The sequence below is a fragment of the Corythoichthys intestinalis genome, chromosome 3, assembly GCF_030265065.1.
Source record: "Corythoichthys intestinalis isolate RoL2023-P3 chromosome 3, ASM3026506v1, whole genome shotgun sequence".
NCBI lineage: Eukaryota > Metazoa > Chordata > Actinopteri > Syngnathiformes > Syngnathidae > Corythoichthys > Corythoichthys intestinalis.
In genome coordinates this window covers 25609685-25633000 of record NC_080397.1, presented here as the reverse complement: position 1 = coordinate 25633000, position 23316 = coordinate 25609685, and the positions used below count along the sequence as shown (strand labels likewise).

At 40.5% G+C, this 23316-nt stretch overlaps 2 protein-coding genes across 2 annotated transcripts in view; one reads left to right on the top strand and one right to left on the bottom strand.

Moving 5' to 3' along the window:
• Positions 1-13423, top strand: part of kntc1 (kinetochore associated 1) — a 144673-nt gene extending 131250 nt beyond the window's left edge. The window contains exons 58-59 of the mRNA XM_057831191.1: positions 11350-11433; positions 13213-13423. Of these exons, the coding sequence (XP_057687174.1) occupies positions 11350-11433; positions 13213-13221 (93 nt within the window). The 3' untranslated portion in view covers positions 13222-13423. The remainder of the gene's footprint in view (positions 1-11349; positions 11434-13212) is intronic.
• LOC130912982 (hydroxycarboxylic acid receptor 3) lies at positions 12952-15608 on the bottom strand. The gene has a single exon (XM_057831194.1). The coding sequence runs from the start codon at positions 15606-15608 to the stop codon at positions 14628-14630; it is 981 nt and encodes a 326-aa protein (XP_057687177.1). The 3' UTR covers positions 12952-14627.
• Between the last annotated feature and the right edge of the window lie 7708 nt (positions 15609-23316).

The window sequence follows — 23316 nt, the reverse complement described above, 5'->3', positions numbered from 1 at the left end:
TGGATTCCATTGACGCTTATGTAAGTTGATACCATTGACGTCCATGGACGTCCAAAATTTTTCCCATTCATTTTCAATGGGAAATTTTTTTTTTCCCCCAAATCAACAGAAAATGACTAGATATCAATAGGACCTGTCCCCCAAATGTCCCCGATTGCATTGCTACTTATGGAGGGTGATGCCATTGACGTCCAGGGACGTCCAAACTTCCCATTCATTTCCAATGGCATTTCTTCATGTTTGTTCATTCTTTTGATGCCAATGTACTTGGATTCCATTGACGGTTATGTAAGTTGATACCATTGACGTCCATGGACGTCCAAAATTTTTCCCATTCATTTTCAATGGGAATTTTTTTTTTTTCCCCAAATCAACAGAAAATGACTAGATATCATTAGGACGTGTCCCCCAAATGTCCCCGATTGCATTACCGCTTATGGGGGGTGATGCCATTGACGTCCATGGACGTCCAAACTTCCCAATCATTTCCAAAGCCATTTCTTCATGTTTGTTCATTTTATTGATGCCAATGTACTTGGATTCCATTGACGCTTATGTAAGTTGATACCATTGACGTCCATGGACGTCCAAAATTTTTCCCATTCATTTTCAATGGGATTTTTTTTTTTTTTTTCCCAAATCAACAGAAAATGACTAGATATCATTAGGACGTTTCCCCCAAATGTCCCCGATTGCATTGCCGCTTATGGAGGGTGATGCCATTGACGTTCATGGACGTCTAAACTTCCCATTCATTTCCAATGGCATTTCTTCATGTTTGTTCATTTTATTGATGCCAATGTACTTGGATTCCATTGACGCTTATGTAAGTTGATACCATTGACGTCCATGGACGTCCAAAATTTTTCCCATTCATTTTCAATGGGAAATTTTTTTTTTTCCCCAAATCAACAGAAAATGACTAGATATCAATAGGACCTGTCCCCCAAATGTCCCCGATTGCATTGCTACTTATGGAGGGTGATGCCATTGACGTCCAGGGACGTCCAAACTTCCCATTCATTTCCAATGGCATTTCTTCATGTTTGTTCATTCTTTTGATGCCAATGTACTTGGATTCCATTGACGGTTATGTAAGTTGATACCATTGACGTCCATGGACGTCCAAAATTTTTCCCATTCATTTTCAATGGGAATTTTTTTTTTTTCCCCAAATCAACAGAAAATGACTAGATATCATTAGGACGTGTCCCCCAAATGTCCCCGATTGCATTACCGCTTATGGGGGGTGATGCCATTGACGTCCATGGACGTCCAAACTTCCCAATCATTTCCAAAGCCATTTCTTCATGTTTGTTCATTTTATTGATGCCAATGTACTTGGATTCCATTGACGCTTATGTAAGTTGATACCATTGACGTCCATGGACGTCCAAAATTTTTCCCATTCATTTTCAATGGGATTTTTTTTTTTTTTTCCCAAATCAACAGAAAATGACTAGATATCATTAGGACGTTTCCCCCAAATGTCCCCGATTGCATTGCCGCTTATGGAGGGTGATGCCATTGACGTTCATGGACGTCTAAACTTCCCATTCATTTCCAATGGCATTTCTTCATGTTTGTTCATTTTATTGATGCCAATGTACTTGGATTCCATTGACGCTTATGTAAGTTGATACCATTGACGTCCATGGACGTCCAAAATTTTTCCCATTCATTTTCAATGGGAAATTTTTTTTTTTCCCCAAATCAACAGAAAATGACTAGATATCATTAGGACGTGTCCCCCAAACTTCCCCGATTCCATTAACAATTATGAAAGGTGCCGCCATTGACGTCCATGGACGTCCAATTCTCCCATTCATTTCTAACGGCTTTTACTTTGTTTTTTGCCAATGACTGGCATTATGATCCATTCTATTGATAGACCTGAGTGGGGCTAAGATCTGTGTCTCCACAGAGGAAAGACCAAGGTGTGTAATTTCTCCCGAAATTGCAGTTTCTAGTTATTTATTATATCTTCATCTTATTCTCCGCGTTTTTTCGGCGCGCCGCGCAGCCCGAACCGTACCACCGATCGGCACCGTTGAAGTATCGGCACGACCGGATTTTTCGCGCGACGCAGGGACTTTTTCAAAATCCCCCGAAAAATTTTCCGTTCGCCCGTAAACGGCAATTTTCCGAAAAAAAAAAAAAGTTAAAAAATGTATCTAGTCCTACAATTTTTGACCAAATCACATAATTTGGGTATCAAAAATTCCGGAACGATGAGGGGCATAAAAGTTGTATACAGAATTTGGCAAAAATTTACGGTTCCCCGGAAATTTGCCAAAAACTTTCCTATTCATTTTGAATGAAAAAAAAACGCACGCTGCACAGCCCGAACCGTTTGACCGATCGGCACCGTTCAAATATCGGCACGACCGGAATTTTCGCGCAACGATGGGAATTTTTCAAACGGACCCGAAAAATTTTCCCTTCGCCCGTAAACGGCAATTTTCCGGAAAAAAAAAAAATGTTTCAAAATGTATCTAGTCCTACAATTTTTGACCAAATCACACAATTTGGGCATCAAAAATTCCGGGACGGTGAGGGGCATAAAAGTTGTATACAGAATTTGGAAAAAAATTACGGTTCCTCGGAAATTTGCCAAAAACTATCCCATTCATTTCGAATGGGAAAAGTCCCATTCACTTCCAATGGGATTTCCAATGGAATTTACATTGCATTGATGCCATTGACGGCCATGCATGTCGAATCTACTGATGCCAATGTACTTGGATTCAATTGACTATATGGATGTCGATGCCATTGACTGCCATGGACGTCCAAAATTTTTCCCATTCATTTTCAATGGGGAAAAAACTAAATTACCCCAAATCAACAGAAAATGACCAGATATCAATAGGACGTGTCCCCCAAACTTCCCCAATTCCATTGACGCTTATGAAGGATGCCGCCATTGACTTACATGGACGTCCAAAAATTTTCCCATTCATTTTCAATGGGGAAAAAACTAAATTTCTCCAAATCAACAGAAAATGACCAGATATCAATAGGACGTATATCCCAAACGTCCCCAATTCCATTGACGCTTATGGGGGGTGCTGCCATTGACGTCCATGGACGTCCAAAATTTTACCCATTCATTTTCAATGGGAATTTTTTTTTTTTTCCCCAAATCAACAGAAAATGACTAGATATCAATAGGACCTGTCCCCCAAATGTCCCCGATTGCATTGCTGCTTATGGAGGGTGATGCCATTGACGTCCAGGGACGTCCAAACTTCCCATTCATTTCCAATGGCATTTCTTCATGTTTGTTCATTCTATTGATGCCAATGTACTTGGATTCCATTGACGCTTATGTAAGTTGATACCATTGACGTCCATGGACGTCCAAAATTTTTCCCATTCATTTTCAATGGGAATTTTTTTTTTCTTCCCCAAATCAACAGAAAATGACTAGATATCATTAGGACGTGTCCCCCAAATGTCCCCGATTGCATTGCCGCTTATGGGGGGTGATGCCATTGACGTTCATGGACGTCCAAACTTCCCATTCATTTCCAAAGGCATTTCTTCATGTTTGTTCATTTTATTGATGCCAATGTACTTGGATTCCATTGACGCTTATGTAAGTTGATACCATTGACGTCCATGGACGTCCAAAATTTTTCCCATTCATTTTCAATGGGATTTTTTTTTTTTTCCCAAATCAACAGAAAATGACTAGATATCATTAGGACGTGTCCCCCAAATGTCCCCGATTGCATTGCCGCTTATGGAGGGTGATGCCATTGACGTTCATGGACGTCCAAACTTCCCATTCATTTCCAATGGCATTTCTTCATGTTTGTTCATTTTATTGATGCCAATGTACTTGGATTCCATTGACGCTTATGTAAGTTGATACCATTGACGTCCATGGACGTCCAAAATTTTTCCCATTCATTTTCAATGGGAATTTTTTTTTTTTTCCCAAATCAACAGAAAATGACTAGATATCATTAGGACGTGTCCCCCAAACTTCCCCGATTCCATTAACAATTATGAAAGGTGCCGCCATTGACGTCCATGGACGTCCAATTCTCCCATTCATTTCTAACGGCTTTTACTTTGTTTTTTGCCAATGACTGGCATTATGATCCATTCTATTGATAGACCTGAGTGGGGCTAAGATCTGTATCTCCACAGAGGAAAGACCAAGGTGTGTAATTTCTCCCGAAATTGCAGTTTCTAGTTATTATTATTACCTTGGTCTTTCTGAAGGAAAGAACAAGGTTATGTTGTTGTACAACTTTATTGTACTTTTTTTTAATTATTATTATAGGTCAATAATTGTTGACGTTTTTTTCGGCGCGCCGCACAGCCCGAACCGTACCTCCGATCGGTACCGTTCAAGTATCGGCACGACCGGAATTTTCGCGCGACGATGGGAATTTTTCAAACGGCCCCGAAAAATTTTCCGTTCGCCCGTAAACGGCAATTTTCCGAAAAAAAAAAAAAGTTTCAAAATGTATCTAGTCCTACAATTTTTGACCAAATCACATAATTTGGGCATCAAAAATTCCGGGACGGTGAGGGGCATAAAAGTTGTATACAGAATTTGGCAAAAATTTACGGTTCCCCGGAAATTTGCCAAAAACTTTCCTATTCATTTTGAATGGAAAAAAAACGCGCGCTTCACAGCCCGAACCGTTAGACCGATCGGCACCGTTCAAGTATCGGCACGACCGGAATTTTCGCGTGACACAGTAAACTTTACAAATGGCCCCGAAAATTTTTCCGTTCGTCCGTAAACGGAAATTTTCCGTGAAAAAAAAAAAAGTTTCAAAATGTATCTAGTCCTACAATTTTTGACCAAATCACATAATTTGGGCATCAAAAATTCCGGGACGGTGAGGGGCATAAAAGTTGTATACAGAATTTGGAAAAAATTTACGGTTCCCCGGATATTTGCCAAAAACTATCCCATTCATTTCTAATGGGAAAAGTCCCATTCACTTTCAATGGGATTTCCAATGGAATTTACATTGCATTGATGCCATTGACGGCCATGCATGTCGAATCTACTGATGCCAATGTACTTGGATTCAATTGATTATATGGATGTCGATGCCATTGACTGCCATGGACGTCCAAAATTTTTCCCATTCATTTTCAATGGGGAAAAAACAAAATTACCCCAAATCAACAGAAAATGACCAGATATCAATAGGACGTGTCCTCCAAACTTCCCCAATTCCATTGACGCTTATGAAGGGTGCCGCCATTGACTTAAATGGACGTCCAAAATTTTTCCCATTCATTTTCAATGGGGAAAAAACTACATTTCTCCAAATCAACAGAAAATGACCAGATATCAATAGGACGTATACCCCAAACGTCCCCAACTCCATTGATGCTTATGGGGGGTGCTGCCATTGACGTCCATGGACGTCCAAAATTTTACCCATTCATTTTCAATGGGAAATTTTTTTTTTTCCCCAAATCAACAGAAAATGACTAGATATCAATAGGACGTGTCCCCCAAATGTCCCCAATTGCATTGCTGCTTCTGGAGGGTGATGCCATTGACGTCCAGGGACGTCCAAACTTCCCATTAATTTCCAAAGGCATTTCTTCATGTTTGTTCATTCTATTGATGCCTATGCACTTGGATTCCATTGACGCTTATGTAAGTTGATACCATTGACGTCCATGGACGTCCAAAATTTTTCCCATTCATTTTCAATGGGAATTTTTTTTTTTTTCCCCAAATCAACAGAAAATGACTAGATATCATTAGGACGTGTCCCCCAAATGTCCCCGATTGCATTGCCGCTTATGGGGGGTGATGCCATTGACGTCCATGGACGTCCAAACTTCCCATTCATTTCCAATGGCATTTCTTCATGTTTGTTCATTCTATTGATGCCAATGTACTTGGATTCCATTGACGCTTATGTAAATTGATACCATTGACGTCCATGGACGTCCAAAATTTTTCCCATTCATTTTCAATGGGAATTTTTTTTTTCCCCAAATCAACAGAAAATGACTAGATATCATTAGGACTTGTCCCCCAAATGTCCCCGATTGCATTGCCGCTTATGGAGGGTGATGCCATTGACGTTCATGGACGTCCAAACTTCCCATTCATTTCCAATGGCATTTCTTCATGTTTGTTCATTTTATTGATGCCAATGTACTTGGATTCCATTGACGCTTATGTAAGTTGATACCATTGACGTCCATGGACGTCCAAAATTTTTCCCATTCATTTTCAATGGGAATTTTTTTTTTTTTTCCCAAATCAACAGAAAATGACTAGATATCATTAGGACGTGTCCCCCAAATGTCCCCGATTGCATTGCCGCTTATGGAGGGTGATGCCATTGACGTTCAAGGACGTCCAAACTTCCCATTCATTTCCAATGGCATTTCTTCATGTTTGTTCATTTTATTGATGCCAATGTACTTGGATTCCATTGACGCTTATGTAAGTTGATACCATTGACGTCCATGGACGTCCAAAATTTTTCCCATTCATTTTCAATGGGAATTTTTTTTTTTCCCCAAATCAACAGAAAATGACTAGATATCAATAGGACGTGTCCCCCAAACTTCCCCAATTCCATTAACAATTATGGAGGGTGCTGCCATTGACGGACATGGACGTCCAATTCTCCCAATCTTTTCTAATGCCTTTAACTTTGTTTAGTGCCAATGACTGGCATTATGGTCCATTCTATTGATAGACCTGAGTGGGGCTAAGATTTGTATCTCCACAGAGGAAAGACCAAGGTGTGTAATTTCTCCCGAAATTGCAGTTTCTAGTTATTATTATTATTATATCATCATCTTATTCTCCGCGTTTTTTCGACGCGCCGCGCAGCCCGAACCGTACCACCGATCGGCACCATTCAAGTATTGACACGACCGGATTTTTCGCGCGACGCGGGGACTTTTTCAAAATCCCCCGAAAAATTTTCCGTTCGCCCGTAAACGGCAATTTTCCGGAAAAAAAAAAAAGTTTCAAAATGTATCTAGTCCTACAATTTTTGACCAAATCACATAATTTGGGTATCAAAAATTCCGGGACGGTGAGGGGCATAAAAGTTGTATACAGAATTTGGCAAAAATTTACGGTTCCCCGGATATTTGCCAAAAACTATCCCATTCATTTCTAATGGGAAAAGTTCTCATTCACTTTCAATAGGATTTCCAATGGACTTTACATTGCATTGCCATTGACGGCCATGCATGTCGAATCTATTGATGCCAATGTTCTTGGATTCAATTGACTATATGGATGTCGATGCCATTGACGGCCATGGACGTCCAAAATTTTTCCCATTCATTTTCAATGGGGAAAAAACTACATTTCCCCAAATCAACAGAAAATGACCAGATATCAATAGGACGTGTCCCCCAAACGTCCCCAACTCCATTGACGCTTATAGGGGGTGCTGCCATTGACGTCCATGGACGTCCAAAATTTTTCCCATTCATTTTCAATGGGGAAAAAACTACATTACTCCAAATCAACAGAAAATGACCAGATATCAATAGGACGTATACCCCAAACGTCCCCAACTCCATTGACGCTTATGGGGGGTGCTGCCATTGACGTCCATGGACGTCCAAAATTTTACCCATTCATTTTCAATGGGAAATTTTTTTTTTTCCCCAAATCAACAGAAAATGACTAGATATCAATAGGACGTGTCCCCCAAATTTCCCCAATTGCATTGCTGCTTATGGAGGGTGATGCCATTGACGTCCTGGGACGTTCAAACTTCCCATTCATTTCCAATGGCATTTCTTCATGTTTGTTCATTCTATTGATGCCAATGTACTTGGATTCCATTGACGCTTATGTAAGTTGATACCATTGACGTCCATGGACGTCCAAAATTTTTCCCATTCATTTTCAATGGGATTTTTTTTTTTTTTCCCAAATCAACAGAAAATGACTAGATATCATTAGGACGTGTCCCCCAAATGTCCCCGATTGCATTGCCGCTTATGGAGGGTGATGCCATTGACGTTCATGGACGTCCAAACTTCCCATTCATTTCCAATGGCATTTCTTCATGTTTGTTCATTTTATTGATGCCAATGTACTTGGATTCCATTGACGCTTATGTCAGTTGATACCATTGACGTCCATGGACGTCTAAAATTTTTCCCATTCATTTTCAATGGAAATTTTTTTTTTTTCCCCAAATCAACAGAAAATGAGTAGATATCATTAGGACGTGTCCCCCAAATGTCCCCGATTGCATTGCTGCTTATGGAGGGTGATGCCATTGACGTCCACGGACGTCCAAACTTCCCATTAATTTCCAATGGCATTTCTTCATGTTTTTTCATTCTATTGATGCCAATGTACTTGGATTCCATTGACGCTTATGTAAGTTGATACCATTGACGTCCATGGACGTCCAAAATTTTTCCCATTCATTTTCAATGGGAATTTTTTTTTTTTTTCCCAAATCAACAGAAAATGACTAGATATCATTAGGACGTGTCCCCCAACCTTCCCCGATTCCATTAACAATTATGAAAGGTGCCGCCATTGACGTCCATGGACGTCCAATTCTCCCATTCATTTCTAACGGCTTTTACTTTGTTTTTTGCCAATGACTGGCATTATGATCCATTCTATTGATAGACCTGAGTGGGGCTAAGATCTGTATCTCCACAGAGGAAAGACCAAGGTGTGTAATTTCTCCCGAAATTGCAGTTTCTAGTTATTATCGAGGTACAGTTTCCGAGCAACCGTCATTTTTCGATGATGTCCGGCCGCAAGTGCAAACTCATCTCATGAGTCACCAAGGCCACGAAAGCGGAAATCGAAGATCGCGAGAAGATTGTCCGGCGCTGAAGACGTACGATAAGAGCGTTATTGTTTTGAGTCTGATATTACGGAAGGAAGTGGCTTTATTATTTAGGTCACGTATTTATTTATTTATTTATTTTGCCACGCAACTCACTACTGTTGTCACGACACAAACATTCTCAACTCGATATTGTCAAAAAAAAAAAAAATGCATCGACACAGTTTTCAATGCAACATAATTAAAAAATCCCGAAATTCAGTTTCTTGTTTTTATTAACTCTTTCGCGCAATTGACAATGATAGATGGCCAATCATGATGCTTTTAAAAACTAAATTTGAACTCTTTAGATGAGTTCAGCGTCTGCTACAATCAAGTCTTTGTCAAATACAGTGTCTGGTTTAACTAAAACTACTCAAACATTTATAGGTTTTCATTTTTTAATGAGGATAGCATGAAAACAATGACGGGGGGGGGGAGTAAGTAAACCCTCTGCCTTAGGAGACCTATAGAGCAATTGAAACTAATTTTTACCAAACAATTTAAGTCAGGTGTGTGCCTAATCACTGATGAGTGGTTTAAAGCTGCCCTACCCACTATAAAGCACACACGTGGTAAGAATTGTCTTGATGAGAAGCAATGTCTGATGTGCATCATGGCTAGGTTAAAAGAGCTGTCTGTAGACCTTCGACCAAGGATTGTTGATTTTTTATAAAGCTGGGAAAGGATACAAAACCATCTCTAAAAGTCTGGATGTTCACCAATCGTCAGTCAGAGAAGTTGTTTACAAATGGAGAGAGTTTGGCACTGTTGCTTCTCTCCCAAGGAGTGGCCGTCCACCAAAGATGACGCCAAGAGTTCAACGCAGAATACTCAGAGATGTAAAAAAGAACCCTAGAGTGTCTGCTAAAGACTTACAGATATCACTGGCACAGTCCAATATCTCTGTGCACACATCAACTATATGTAAAACAATGGCCTAGAATGGTGTTTATAGGAGGACTCCACGGTGGAAGCCACTGCTGTCTAAAAAAACATTGTTGCTCGTTTAATGTTCGCAAAAAGGCACTTGGACACGCCTCAGACGTTTTGGCAAAAATATTTTGTGGACTGATGAAACCATAGTTGAATTATTTGGGAGTAACACACAACGTCATGTGTGGAGGAAAATGGAACTGCTCACCAACAGCAACACCTCATCCCCACTGTGAAGAATGGTGGAGAGAGCATCATGACTTGGTGCTGTTTTGCTTTCTCAGGGCCTGGACAACTTGCAATCATTAATGGAAGAATGAATTCAAAAGTTTATCAGGATGTTTTGCAGGAAAACCTGAGGCCGTCTGTCAGACAGTTAAAGCTAAAAATAGGATGGATTCTGCAACAAGACAATGATCCAAAACACAGAAGAAAATGAACTTCAGAATGATTTCAGAAGAACAAAATACACGTTCTGGAGTGGGCAAGTCAAAGTCCAGACTTGAACCCCTTTGAAATGCTGTGGCATGACCTGAAGACAGCGATTCATGCCAGACATCCCAGGAATCTGACTGAACTACAGCAGTTTTGTGGAGAAGAATGGACCAAGATTTGTGCTGATCCATTTGCCAGACTGATCTGCAGCTACAGGAAGCTTATGGTTGAAGTTATTGCTGCCAAAGGGGGGACCACAAAATATTAAATGTAATGGTTCCCTTACTTATTTTTCTCCGTTCTATCATTGTTCGCATACTATCCACATTAAATATGAAAGCCTATAAATGTTTGGGTGGCTTTAGTTAAAACAGACAGTTTTTTTTCATCTGTTTGATTTTGACAAAGATCAGATCACAAGCAACTAAATTTTCGCTTTTGATTTTTTTTCTTTCTTTTTTTTAAGGCAGAAATTTTTATTCCGGCGACAGAGTGGTTAGCACGTCTGCTTCACAGTTCTTTGATCAAGGGTTCAATCACGGGCTCCGGCCATTCTGTGTGGAGTTTGCATTTCCTCCCCGTGCCTGCGTGTTTTTTTCCGGGTACCCCAGTTTCCCCCCACATCCCAGAGACATGCATGGTAGGCTGATTGAACACTCTAAATTGTCCGTAGGTATGAGTGTGTGCGTGAAAGGTTGTTCATCTCATTGTGCCCTGCGACTGGCTGGCAACCGATTCAGGGTATACCCCGCCTACTGTTCATGGTTAGCTGGGATTGGCTCCAGCTCCCCCGTGGCTCGGAAAATGAATGAATGAATGAAATTTGTCGCTAAATTTTTTTGCAACTGAATTTTCGCAATTGAAATTTTTTTGTCACGAGATTTTACGCAAATTTTTTGCCATTTGATGTTTCGTCACTGAGCCTTTTGACATATTTTTTGTAACTTTTTTTCCCCAAAAAATAAATATATAACTGTATCGATACTTTTGCATTCAAATATTGTATCCAAAAATAGCATATGAGTATCCATACTTCCATACGTTTCAGAAATCACCAAATCTAGAAATTAGCATGTTGTTGATGGCTGTCGTTGGCAGCAAATGAGCTAACTGGCAAGATTTTTTTTTTGTTTTTTTGACCTTTCAGATCAGGGAGATTGTCAGCACCTACATGATCCGGCGCGGTCAAGATGGCGAGCTAGCCAAGACGAATCAGTTACCCGTTCCGCCGGTAAGTCTGACTTTGTTGGCCTGACGGCTCTGACATAATTTACCACAAAAATGTATGGAAGTAAATATGTATTTGGAACACTGACTTTCTTTCCAGCATGGAAATCCTAATACTGAATTTTTGTCAGCTTCAAAAAATTCTGGAGGAAAATTCGCTCTTCATCACTGAATTCTGGCTACTGAATTTTTGGTATCTATATTTTTCACAAGTGAATTTATTGCAACAAAGTTTTCGCTACTGAATTGTTTGGGGCTGAATCTTTGACTTGATTTTTTTTTTTTTTTTTTTTTTTTTTTGTCACTCAATTTTTTTTGCCACTGAGGTTTCGCAACTGATTTTTTGGGCCACTAAATTGGTACCTGGTCTTTATGTGTGACTGAACAAATCAACATATTTACCCCTTACAAATCAAACATTTTTTAAATTTATGTTCTATTTGGAGTCAAACATTGAAATATGGCACTTCATTGCTTTTGAATTTTTTGTAGTAGGGCAAATTAACACATTGGCTGCCATTGACGGCGCTAGACGTCCAATCCCTTATGACTGGGAGGGGGGAATGAACCAACGCTGTCAATGGCAGCTGAAACATGATCATTCAATGCCAGCCATTCTACTTGAAATAAACTGGATGACTATCCTTGTCAATGGCAGGCAGTCAGTTGATTAACTGCGAAATTATTGTATAAATATAGTATCAAGTGTATACTGTATAGATATAAAAAAGTAATACAGTATATTATTACTAATAATAATGAAAATAATAATCTAAAATGAAAATAATAAAAGTATAAGATAATAATATTTTTAAAAAAAATAATTATGATAAATAGTATTAGTAAATAATAACATTAATAATTGTAAATAATAATAAAGTATATTAAAATAGTATAGATTAAGCCTGGGCGATATGACAAAAATTGTTATCACGATAAAAATGTTCTTATCAGTGAGTGTAAATTCACAAAACCAGATTGTGCTTTAACCAATCTTTAATGTCAGAATAACGCTGCATGCATGGTGAGAAACTATTACACAGAATTTCACACATATGAGGAACATTATACAAAATTAAAAGATAACAAAATGCAGAACATTGCACATGAGGTAATCAAAATGCACAACATGACACAAAATCTGGGGCAGACATGCAATCCCAAAAATCTAATAACCATAAATAGACAAACTAATTTTAATTTACACTCAGCAACATGTTAAAGCCTTTTGTGCATAAAGTCTTTCGGTGTCTGACAATGTCAACAAAATAATTAGACAAAAGAAAATGTTCAGCTTGTAAACTGTTACAAATCAGCAAACAAGACAGCCATTGCTTTAAAGGTTACGGGCCAGAAAAGTAAGTCTGTCCACAGTATCAGACTTTAATGCTGCCCTGTGACAGGTCACTTTCACTCCTGTACTAAATACCCTCTCAGAGCTGCTTTCACGTCGAACCAGCACCCCCCCCCCCTTCTCTGGTTGTGTAATTACAGTTTAAAACTATCGACTTTTGCCGCAGGTTTTTATTTTTGTTGCCAAAAATTATATGACGAAAAGTATTGTTATTGTTTTTTTGCCCAGGGTTAGTATAAGTATTTAGTAGTCAGCCTTCTCTATACCTTAGGAATTTGCCAGTAGAGGGCATGCACACACACACTTATTGGTGTTTTTGTTGCCCATAGGTTAGGAGTTATTCAGAATCCGGTTTTACATCATGAAAAATGCTAAAATTGTTAGAAGACAAAGTAAGACTATTTAGAAGTGATTTGATGTGCTCCTCAGGTGCAGTGAGGCCAACAGGGGGACGCCGACAGCTAACAAAAGTGAAAAATAAAAACAAGACTTTTGAGAACCCCTCAAAAAGCGCTCTCGCAATCCTACATTTGTGGAATCGTCATACATCCGATTAAGCGCCGCGCTCGAAGCTCGTCGCCGACTTTGCGCAATTGTTTTAAAGTGAGCGCTTTTGGAATAAAGTGAACGGAAATGATGAACGAACAAACTTGCAGAGGTGTTTATTTGGGACTGGGGGTTATATTTGAAAAGACTATTTGCATCTTTTGTGTGAGTGAGCTTTATTCTGAGAATTTCATTCTTCTGGGAAATGGACCAATTTTTACTGTGAAAGTGCAAATCATCGCACTCAAAGAGGAAGTGAGAAGCGTCAATCTCTTGAGGTGTGAAAAAAACATGACAACGTCGGAGGAGACCTTCTGCTCTTTATTGCAGCGGCAGTTTTACAAATTTTCAACTGTCCATAGTAAAAAAAAAAAAAAAAAGTTACAAGATAAGTTAAAAGCACAATTAAATGTTTTTTAAATCAACTATTTAGTGCCATTGACGATGAGACATCAAATCATGTGGCGTCCAATCCTGCTGTGAATTGAAGAGTTTATCAATAGTAGACGTTCAATCCATTTGAAGCGGGAAGACTTGGTATGAATGAACGGTCATTCGCTGCCAGCAACTTTCGCTTTAAATGGTTTGGACGTCTACTAGTAATCAACTTATTTCAATTGAGGGCAAAAGCATGAAAAGATCTTTCATTTGTGACCTATCCCATCCAAGTCAATGCATTGACATTAACATGAAGTCCCAACTAGCTTATTTTATCAATGTCAAAGCATCTGCTATTAAATCAGTGGCTGCAATGGACGCCGCTACACGTCTAATCCATTTGCAGCGGAAGGGTTGGCAGCGAACATTCATTTGTTGCCTGCCCTCCCGCTTCAAATGGTTTGGATGTCTACGAGAAAAAAACTAATTGTTTGGAGAGTGCATCTTGGCCAGAGGAACAGGTTACTATAGAGAAACTAATTTTAATTCAAGGTGGAAGTATGCATAGTCCATTCATGACCCCTACCAACATGTCCGCCCTATGGGGATGTTCCCATCCAAGTCAATGAGTTGAGTCATGGTTGACTTAATTGATCAATGTCAAAGTATTCACTCATTGTCTGCCATGGACGGCGCCAGACGTAGGCAATGAATGAAGGACCAATCATTCGCCTCTGCTTGAAATAGATTGGAAGTCTGCCCGTGATAAACTCATTTCATTTCAGGGCAGAAGCATGAAAATACTTTTCATCGCTCCTACCAAAACAGCCTCGGGACAGCCATATTGGTAGGGGCAACATTCTCATCAAAGTCAATGCCTTGACAAAAGTATTTGGCAAGCGATTTTTCTTGAAGCGCCTCTAAATCTGGCTGCAGGAATGCGAGGCCGTCTCGCGGGTCCCGCTCCTCTTTTCGGTGCTCTCGGTGGTCTCGCCCTGGGGCAGGTGCAGGGATCTTCTACAGATACTCTTGAAGGTGGGACTGGAGAAGTAGTAGACCAGCGGGTCCAGGGCGCTATTGAGATAGGTCAGGCTGACGGTCACGTAGAAGGTGACGGTCAGGTTGTCCATGGCGGCGCACATCATCTCCCCGGAATGGCGCTCGGAGGCCCGGCGGGTCTCAATCCAGATGAGCAGTTGCGTCACATTACTGGGAAGGAAGCAGACGGCGAAGAGCGCCACCACCACCACCAGGAAGCAAAGGGCCTTCTTGACCTTGCCGCGTTGGCCCAGCTGGCGGGCCCGGAGCCGGATGGCAATGCGCACCGTGCAAAAGAGGATGACCAGCAGCGGCACCCAGCAGGAGAAGAGAAAGTTGAACTTGTGCCAGAGGCGGTTGCCCCGGGCCGAGGTCTCCACCAGGAAGCTCTCGCAGTAGCCGCCGCGAAAGTTGCGCAGGCTCAGGGCGTTGGCCGTCAGGCACACCGTCACCAGCCAAAGGGCGGCCGCCCCACACGCCGCCTTGGAGGGGCTGAGCGAATTGAGACGGCTGTGCGGGTGCAGCACCCGCACGTAGCGGTCCAGGGCGATGGCCATGAGGAAGAGCGCGCTGCCCGTGCGATTCAGCGCCAGCATAAACTGCGAGGCGTCGCACAGCGTCCGGCCGAAGCGCCAGCGGATGCCAGAGGCGTAGTAGCTGGCGCGGAAGGGCAGGATGGTCAAGAGGAGGAAGTCTGCCACCGCCAGGTTGAAGAGCAGCACCGTGCTGCTCTTCCAGGGCCGCAGGTGGAAGCAGAAGATCCACAGGGCCAGCCCGTTGCCCAGTGTCCCTAGCACAAACTCCACCGACAGCAGACCCGGGAGGGTGCGCTCCAGCAGACCCGCGCTAAAGTTGCAATGCATGTCGCCCCGGACGCTGCGCTCCGGAGCCCTCCGCGCACTTCTTTAAATACCAGAAAGCCCTCTGCTCACTTCTGCTTTTTGCAGGTACTAAGGGCGGGCGGGTGTTTGGTTTGCTGAGTGTGAAAATCTCACTGGAGATTAGAAATGTTTCACAGAAGGGGGGGTGCACATAGGTACCCTTCAAAATTAACTAGAAAATGCACTGACTTAAACTCCCGTGGGTCACTTCATGTTACTTTGGAGGCATTTACGGGTAGCTTTCGGTTTAAGTCACTGTCTGTTCATTTAATCGCATTTACAGGTCTCTTCCTTTATATTTTGTATCATTTCCTGCTGATTTTTTGGCATAACAGTCAAATAGTCACTTCCTGAACATTTTGAATCATTTCCTGTTTATTTTAAAGGGATCCACGGATAGAAAGAATTGTAGTTCTTAAAAGATAACCGTTATTATGAGTTAAAATAATTTGATATTAAAACCCCTGTTTATGTTTTTGTTTTTATACAATTTATAAAATTTGTTTAACTAGTAGGTCGCCATTGTTGACATCACAGGGCGATGACATCACTTGGTTACACTGCGGGGCTTCCATAGTATAACTTGAGTGACTCTTTTAATTTGAAGCCGAGAGGAACATTAATGAGCATGACAGCACTGTTGATATTTCACAAAACGAGCAGCAAAAACAAAATGAACAGGAAAGACGGGATGAGATGAGACGAGAGAAGGAAAAACAACACGGTCCTCTGCCAAAATGTGCTACACCAGCGAAACGTGCTCCAAGAGGTGAATTTGACACCCAAAGTACTACCGTGTGCTTTCGGCCTGTTTTGTTTCAATGCGTACAGACAACATAATAAAGATGCCTTAAAAAAAACTCAAATGTAGTAATATCAAATAAGGGTGGTTTGAATACGCTATGTGACTACTGTGGTCAACAGATCAACAATCTGCTTTAAAGCTGCTTCAAAAAAACAATGCTTAAAAGTATGAGAGGGAAACACATGCAAAAAGTATTTTGAGGCAATGAAAAGGTAAAGACTCAATAAAAAAATAAAAAGTAAGTACTCCGCTTTTAACCGATGTGTGCATGTGTTGGACGTCTTGCAGCGTAGAAGGACTTGGAGGTACCCGGTAGTGTTTGTATCGTGATAGTGACAATCTACGTCAGGGTTCGGGAACCTTTTTGGCTGAGAGAGCCATGAACACCACATATTTTTTAATGTAATTCTGTGAGAAGCATACAATATGTTTAAAACTAAAATATCAGGTAATGTGCGCATTTTATGTACTGGTAATTTCAACACTTTTAAAGTACAATAAGTCTCTGAATTCTATTTAATAACATTGTTATGCTGTTGCTAATCAATGATGAGTATTTCTTTCCATTAATGTGACTTCTGGTTCTGCATGGTTTTGCTGATGGCCTTGTAGTCTGGTTGATACATGGTAGGGTTAAAGTGTGTATGACAGCAAAAAGCATGTTTATTGAATATTTTCTGCGGTATTTTATGCTCCTAAATGAAATGGACCGCTTGGATGTGTGTGGAAGCGAACTATATATTTATTCAGTTTTTTTTAATCCCGCGACATGAAAATGAGCGACTTCCTGGATTGACGAGGTTCCCGAATGTGACGTCAGCAGGACAGTCATCTTCAGTATACATCCAATACTACAGTATGTACAACAACTGCGGATTCAGTTGATTTAGCGGATTAATCAGTTTATTTTTCGCATCACCCCTGCCAAATGTGCTGGAGAAAAATTTTGCTGCACCAGGAAGAGGCGTATGAGCTTTTTTGGGTTTCAAAAAATTCCCGTTCACCCCGAGGTTGGTGTAAACAATTCTGACAGCTGTGGGACCAGTGGACTTACGAGGAAGTGAGTAAATATCGTGTTTTGTATTATGTCAAATACTGGGATCATGGCACACGTTTTAATAAGGAAGTGGCATTTTGTGGCTGGCGATCGGCGGCTTGTCGCCCCCGCCCGGTCCTCTTTGTGTGCCCACAGAGAATGCGCTTTCCTTGGCTAGCCCACGAGCAGCTCCGTGCTCCGATGTCGGCCGAGAATGGGCTATTTTTAGCGTTCATTCCCGGCGACGAGCACTGACAGCCCGCCGTGGCCCCAGTACAACGACGGGTTGGCTGACCCAACCCGTCCCGATCTGTCCCCATCGCACAGGAGTGCTGTCAGTATTGCTGCAGAGATTAAGGAGGTGGGGGGGGGTCAGCCTGTTAGTGCTCAGACCATACACCGCACTCTACATCAAATTGGTGTGCATGGCTGTCACCCCAGGGGAAGAACTCTTCTGAAGACGGTACATAAGAAAGCCCGCCCGTCTCATCAGACCACAGGACTTGGTTCCAGTAATCCATGTGCTTTGTTGACATGTCTTCAGCAAACTGTTTGCGGGCTTTCTTGTGTACAGTCTTCAGAAGAGGTCTTCTCCTGGGGTGACAGCCATGCACACCAATTTGATGTAGTGTGGCGTATGGTCTGAGCACTAACAGGCTGACCCCTCACCCTGGTGGCCGAAAAGTGTCATTGCATGTAATTGACTTTCCTATATATGTATAAAAGTTGTAAAAACATTAAAGCAAACAACAAAAATGAATGAAATGAGCAAAAGAAAAGATTTTTATAATGGGTCAAAATTATTTTTCGAACAGATCATGTGACTAGCACCTTAGACGGTCATTTGCTTTGCATATTATTATTTTATAATTAGGGGAGGACAATTTTATTTTTCAAAGTTTTTTTTCTTTGTTTGAAAATATTTATCGGGGATTGAAGCCACTTTTTGGGGGATTGAATGATTTAGACACAAATGTCCTTCCCATAATATGGCCCAAAAACAAAAAGGCTAAAATCAAAACATTTTAAATTAAAAATTAAGTGTTCAAATGCAAATATTTTCTATGATTTAAAATTTTCTTTTTTTGATTGATGTGATTTATTGTTTGAAAATATATATTTTTTGTTTGAAGCAACTTATTTTTTGATTGAATGATAAAGACACAAATGTCCTAGCCAAAATGTGGCCCAAACGCAAAACAACATTACTTCAATCAAAAAAAGATAAAAATTGACTTCAATACAAAAATTCAAAGAAAAATAGCTTTCAAATGCATTTTTTGGAGTTTCAAATTTATTTTTGCATTCAAACACATTTTTTTGATCGAATAATGAAGACACAAATCTACCTCCATATGGCTCCGCCTAGGGGATACAATTTTTGACTGGGGTAACTACATTGGCACTACACAGGCGTGCGCACCCTATTCAATGGATGACGATCTTGGCGAAAAGTATAGCTATCCTAAGCAGCCTGATTTAGAATTCCCCTCAAGAATGATGGAAAACAAAAAAAATAACGCTCATTTTCAACTTATTATTATACATATTCTTGTAAGTTAATTTTATTGCTGACACTGCGTTTTGGGGTTATCAACAAGTTGTGCCCCCCCTGGCCAAAAAGTCTAACTCCGCCTATGATTTTGCTGCTCTCTTCATTGCATTTTCCTTATTATGAATAATCCCCCGTCAATGGGCTGAAGTCTAAATCGGATTAAACCATTGTCCTGCTGACGTCTTCCTCCTGTTGAGGATGCTAGAGCCCTATAATGGTAGGCGTGGCTAAACCGCAGATTAAAAAACATTTCTCATCATCTGCGCTTTGCCAATTTGTTGTATATAGTCGAATCATCTCAAAATATGATTGTAATTCACATAATAATGCGTTTTAAGAAAAATTTTTTTTAATCCTGTCATACGCACTTTAAGCTTCATGCAGGCGTTGAGAAACTTGCGTCTCTCTTCATGTTCACGAAGAAGCGCCACGAATCCTGTTTTTCCCAAGGACGCACGGCGCACCATCAGTGCACACCGAAATAAGTTTATCCATCGGTAGATTTTTTTCTTTAGCAAACTCAGTGAAGGACTTGAATAAATCCTCCCCTCTTGTTGTCCCTTTCATAGTAAAAACCTTGCTATCACGCTGAACTGGGATAAATTGCTTACATATGTTGACACATTCAAAGTGAGAGAAAAAAACAGTGCCGCATTTATGTCCTAATGTCCTGCTGAAAAGTACGATACTCCTTGTCTTTTTTTCTTTTTGCCATCTTCTCAAAGTGTTTCTAAAGTTGAATGCAGAAAACGAAACTGAAAATGAGGGAAGTTCCTGATCTCACGCACATGCACACATCGGCCGCTGTTTTCAACAGCAAAATACGGCAACCCCACTTGAACAGTGCCTCTGCGTCATCTGCGTTGCCTATTTGATTGATAAATAAATAGACACAACAACATGTATGTTTGCCACTTTCCCACTGAAATTACTGCTTCATGTCTTGGCTTTCTAGTCGCCGGTGACCGTCGCCATTTCACACAATGCGCAAAGGAGTATAATGAAACTTTTGTTGTTGTTTTTTTAAATAAAGATTATGTAGATGCAGCCGTCAAAAGAGCCAGATCTGGCTCGCAAGCCATAGGTTCCCAACCCCTGATCTACGTCATCACCCTGAGCCTCCACTGCGCACATAACACATGGCGCCCTCCGTAGGTCAAAACATGTACTAAATATTATCGATTTTTAAATCAATGGCAATATTTTATGTGTTTCTAATGACAAAGTTCAGTAAAAGAACAATTTTGGCTTATTAGAGCCTACAAGTCTTTGAATCAGAGGTTCCCTTATTAAGGCCATTTCCAGGTCATTTCCTATTTATTGGTCATTTCTTGTTGATTTTGGGTATAGAGATCTACCGATATAGATTTTTCCGGAACGATACAGATTATTAGTAGAGCTGGGCATCGATAGAATCCGGAACTAACACACTGGTTCTCCCGGAACCGTTCAAATTTTTATATTTCGATTCCAAGTTTTGATGCCTTGACCGCCGGCTGCCGAACACCACGAAGAAGTTACATGAAGACTAGTTCCATTATGAGCAAATCATCTGAAGTGGCTAATTTAGTTTAGCACAAAAACGTGTTGCTTCGCTTTACATCTGACAACAAAGTAGCAGAATAAACACCGAAATGATATAAGACCCTCTGTTAAAACGTGCAAACTTACAGATTTTGTTTTATCAAGGGTTCCCAACTATGTAGTGAAGAGGAGGGGTGGAGCGTCTGTACACCTCAAGGATTCTTTTCCAACTAGATAATGAGTTCTTTTTGCCTGCTGCTTCCAGTAAGTCACCACTAGGGGAAGCCAAGCGCACAGAGCAAAACAAAAGAAAAACTGTAGAGTTCGGAGTCACATTATTGACATCTTGTGGATGAACAATATCAGTTTAGAAAGAAACCAAACTTAAAAAGTAGTCAACTTAAGATCAAGGGACAGAACACTCCCTAAATACCATCTAAAACGATGCAATACAATAAAGCTTGCAGTATAAGACACTCTAAAACAGGCAAAATATATACGTGTAAATGTTTTCTCCGTGAGCGTTTGAAAAATCAACATCTTTGTGAAAGTGCACTCCTGTGGACAAGTTCAAACACTGATATTTATGTACACGTTAAAAAATAGCTCTGTGAGAAATTCATTGCAAAATTCATTGAAAGTTCAAATAATTAAAAAAATATATATCGAGAAGAAAATAATATAAACTGCAATTGTTTTTTGACACTGCCGATTAAAAGAATCAGAATAGAGAATCGTTTGGAACCGGAATCGAAACGTGGAATCGGAACTGTTCAAATTCAAACAATGCCCAACCCTAATTATTAGTATTTAGAGGGGCCGATAACCAATTTTTGGAGCCAATATTCATTTGCAGTAGACGTGTAAAAATCAATAGGAAGTGAGCTGTACAGTAACTGACCCATAGAAGTTTATGGATCAGAAGAGCGAGTGTCCCGGTGCAGAAATAGCAGTTTCTAGTAAATGTACTGTATTTTATATTACCGATACTTATTTCAATGATGAAAGTTTTTATTTTTTTTAAATTTCAAAATGTATTTCTTTATTCCTACTTCAACATTGATTTATTTCCTTTCATTTTGATGTATTGATATCACGGATTCATTTCAAGATGGATTCGATTTTGGTGCTTGCCAGTTTCCGTGTTGCGATAGCAGGCCGTGAAAAAAATTAAAGTGGCATTTGGCGAGCCGGCGGGCGAGCTTTTAACATGCAGGTGTCACACGTCGCTGGGGGGTAAAAATGTCACCAAGCCAGTTGGGAGTCTCTCTGAATGTCCACACTCGTACGACGAGCACTCCGCCCGCTTACCAAGTAACATGAAATTCAAGTCTGACGTGTTGGCTGTGGGACAGATACATTGGATCGCTGCCAGTCCCATTGGATTGGACGTCTATTTCAGTCAGTGGTGGACCATGAGTTCATGTTTGAGGAATGGCACAGTAGTCAAAGCCTCGGGTGCTTCTTATTCTCTTGACTATTTTTGGTAGCCTAATTAAAAACTAAATTTGTATTATGACACATAATTAATGCAATTTCTGGAGTAATTGTGTGGGCATTCATGATGGGTCACTTCCTGTTAATTGTACTGCATTTCTGGGTCACTTCCTGTTAAATTTGGGTCACATCTGGGTCACTTCCTGTTGTTTTTGGGGTCAAATCCTATTTATATGGGGACACTCCTATGTCACTTCCTATTGATATTGGCTCAATTCCTGTTAAATTTGGGGCATTTATGGATCACTTCCTATTGTTCTTGGGGCATTTCTGGGTCACTTTCTGTTTATATTGTTTCACATGTATTAATATTTTTAAAAATGAATTTATTACATGTATTTTTGTTTTGGAAGAGATGATGCCATCTATAAAACGTAACCAGGGGCTAGAACTGAGGAGCTGGCATTTGGGCATGTGGGACGCATGTGACGTCACGATATTTGTCCTTAGATATATGTATAAGTCTAAGTGTCAAAAGAGTTGTAAGCTGCGTAAGTAACTGGCGGCCATCTTGCGTCAGACCAATGTATTTTTTCCCCCTACCCCCTCTAAAAGTGTTCTTTAGACGCTGGATTGTTGACGGGTTTACAAATGGAAGTGGGAACCTCTTGGTACTTCACGATACGATACGGTTTGCGATACATAGCTCACGATAACGATGATCTGACGATATGGCGATACAACGATTATCGATACATTGGTCAGGAAATCATTCTTGGGTATTTTACAAACAACTAACAAACAGGAAAAACAAGCTTCTGCTGTGAATTGGAATGAGTTTATTACTATTAGATGTCCAATCCATTTGAACGGATTAAACGTCTATGGCCGTCAGTAGCAGCCAATGCCAGGCAATGAGGTAATTTTGGGCCATTTAAGGTCATTTACCTGTTGATTTTCAGTTACTTCCTGTTGATCCTGGGGTATGTTATGGGTCACTTCCTGTTCATTATTTATTACAGAACAGAACGTGACCTGGGAAATGGGACTCACCCAAATGAATAGGCAATGACTCAAATTCAACAGAAAATGACCTGGAAATGCCCTAAAATGAACAGCAAGTGACCTATAAATGCCCTGAAAATCTGACAGAATGACTGTGAATGCTCTGGTTTCGAATGAACGAATGTTCCCAGTCTAAATGGATTGGGTGTCGAGCACCGTCAAGGAAGCCTTAGAGTTAACTGAGACACTATTATGGTGGAAGATTTTGGTAGCAACTTGTTGGTTCCCCTTTTTTTTTTTTTTTTTTTTTTTTTTTTTTTAAATTTTT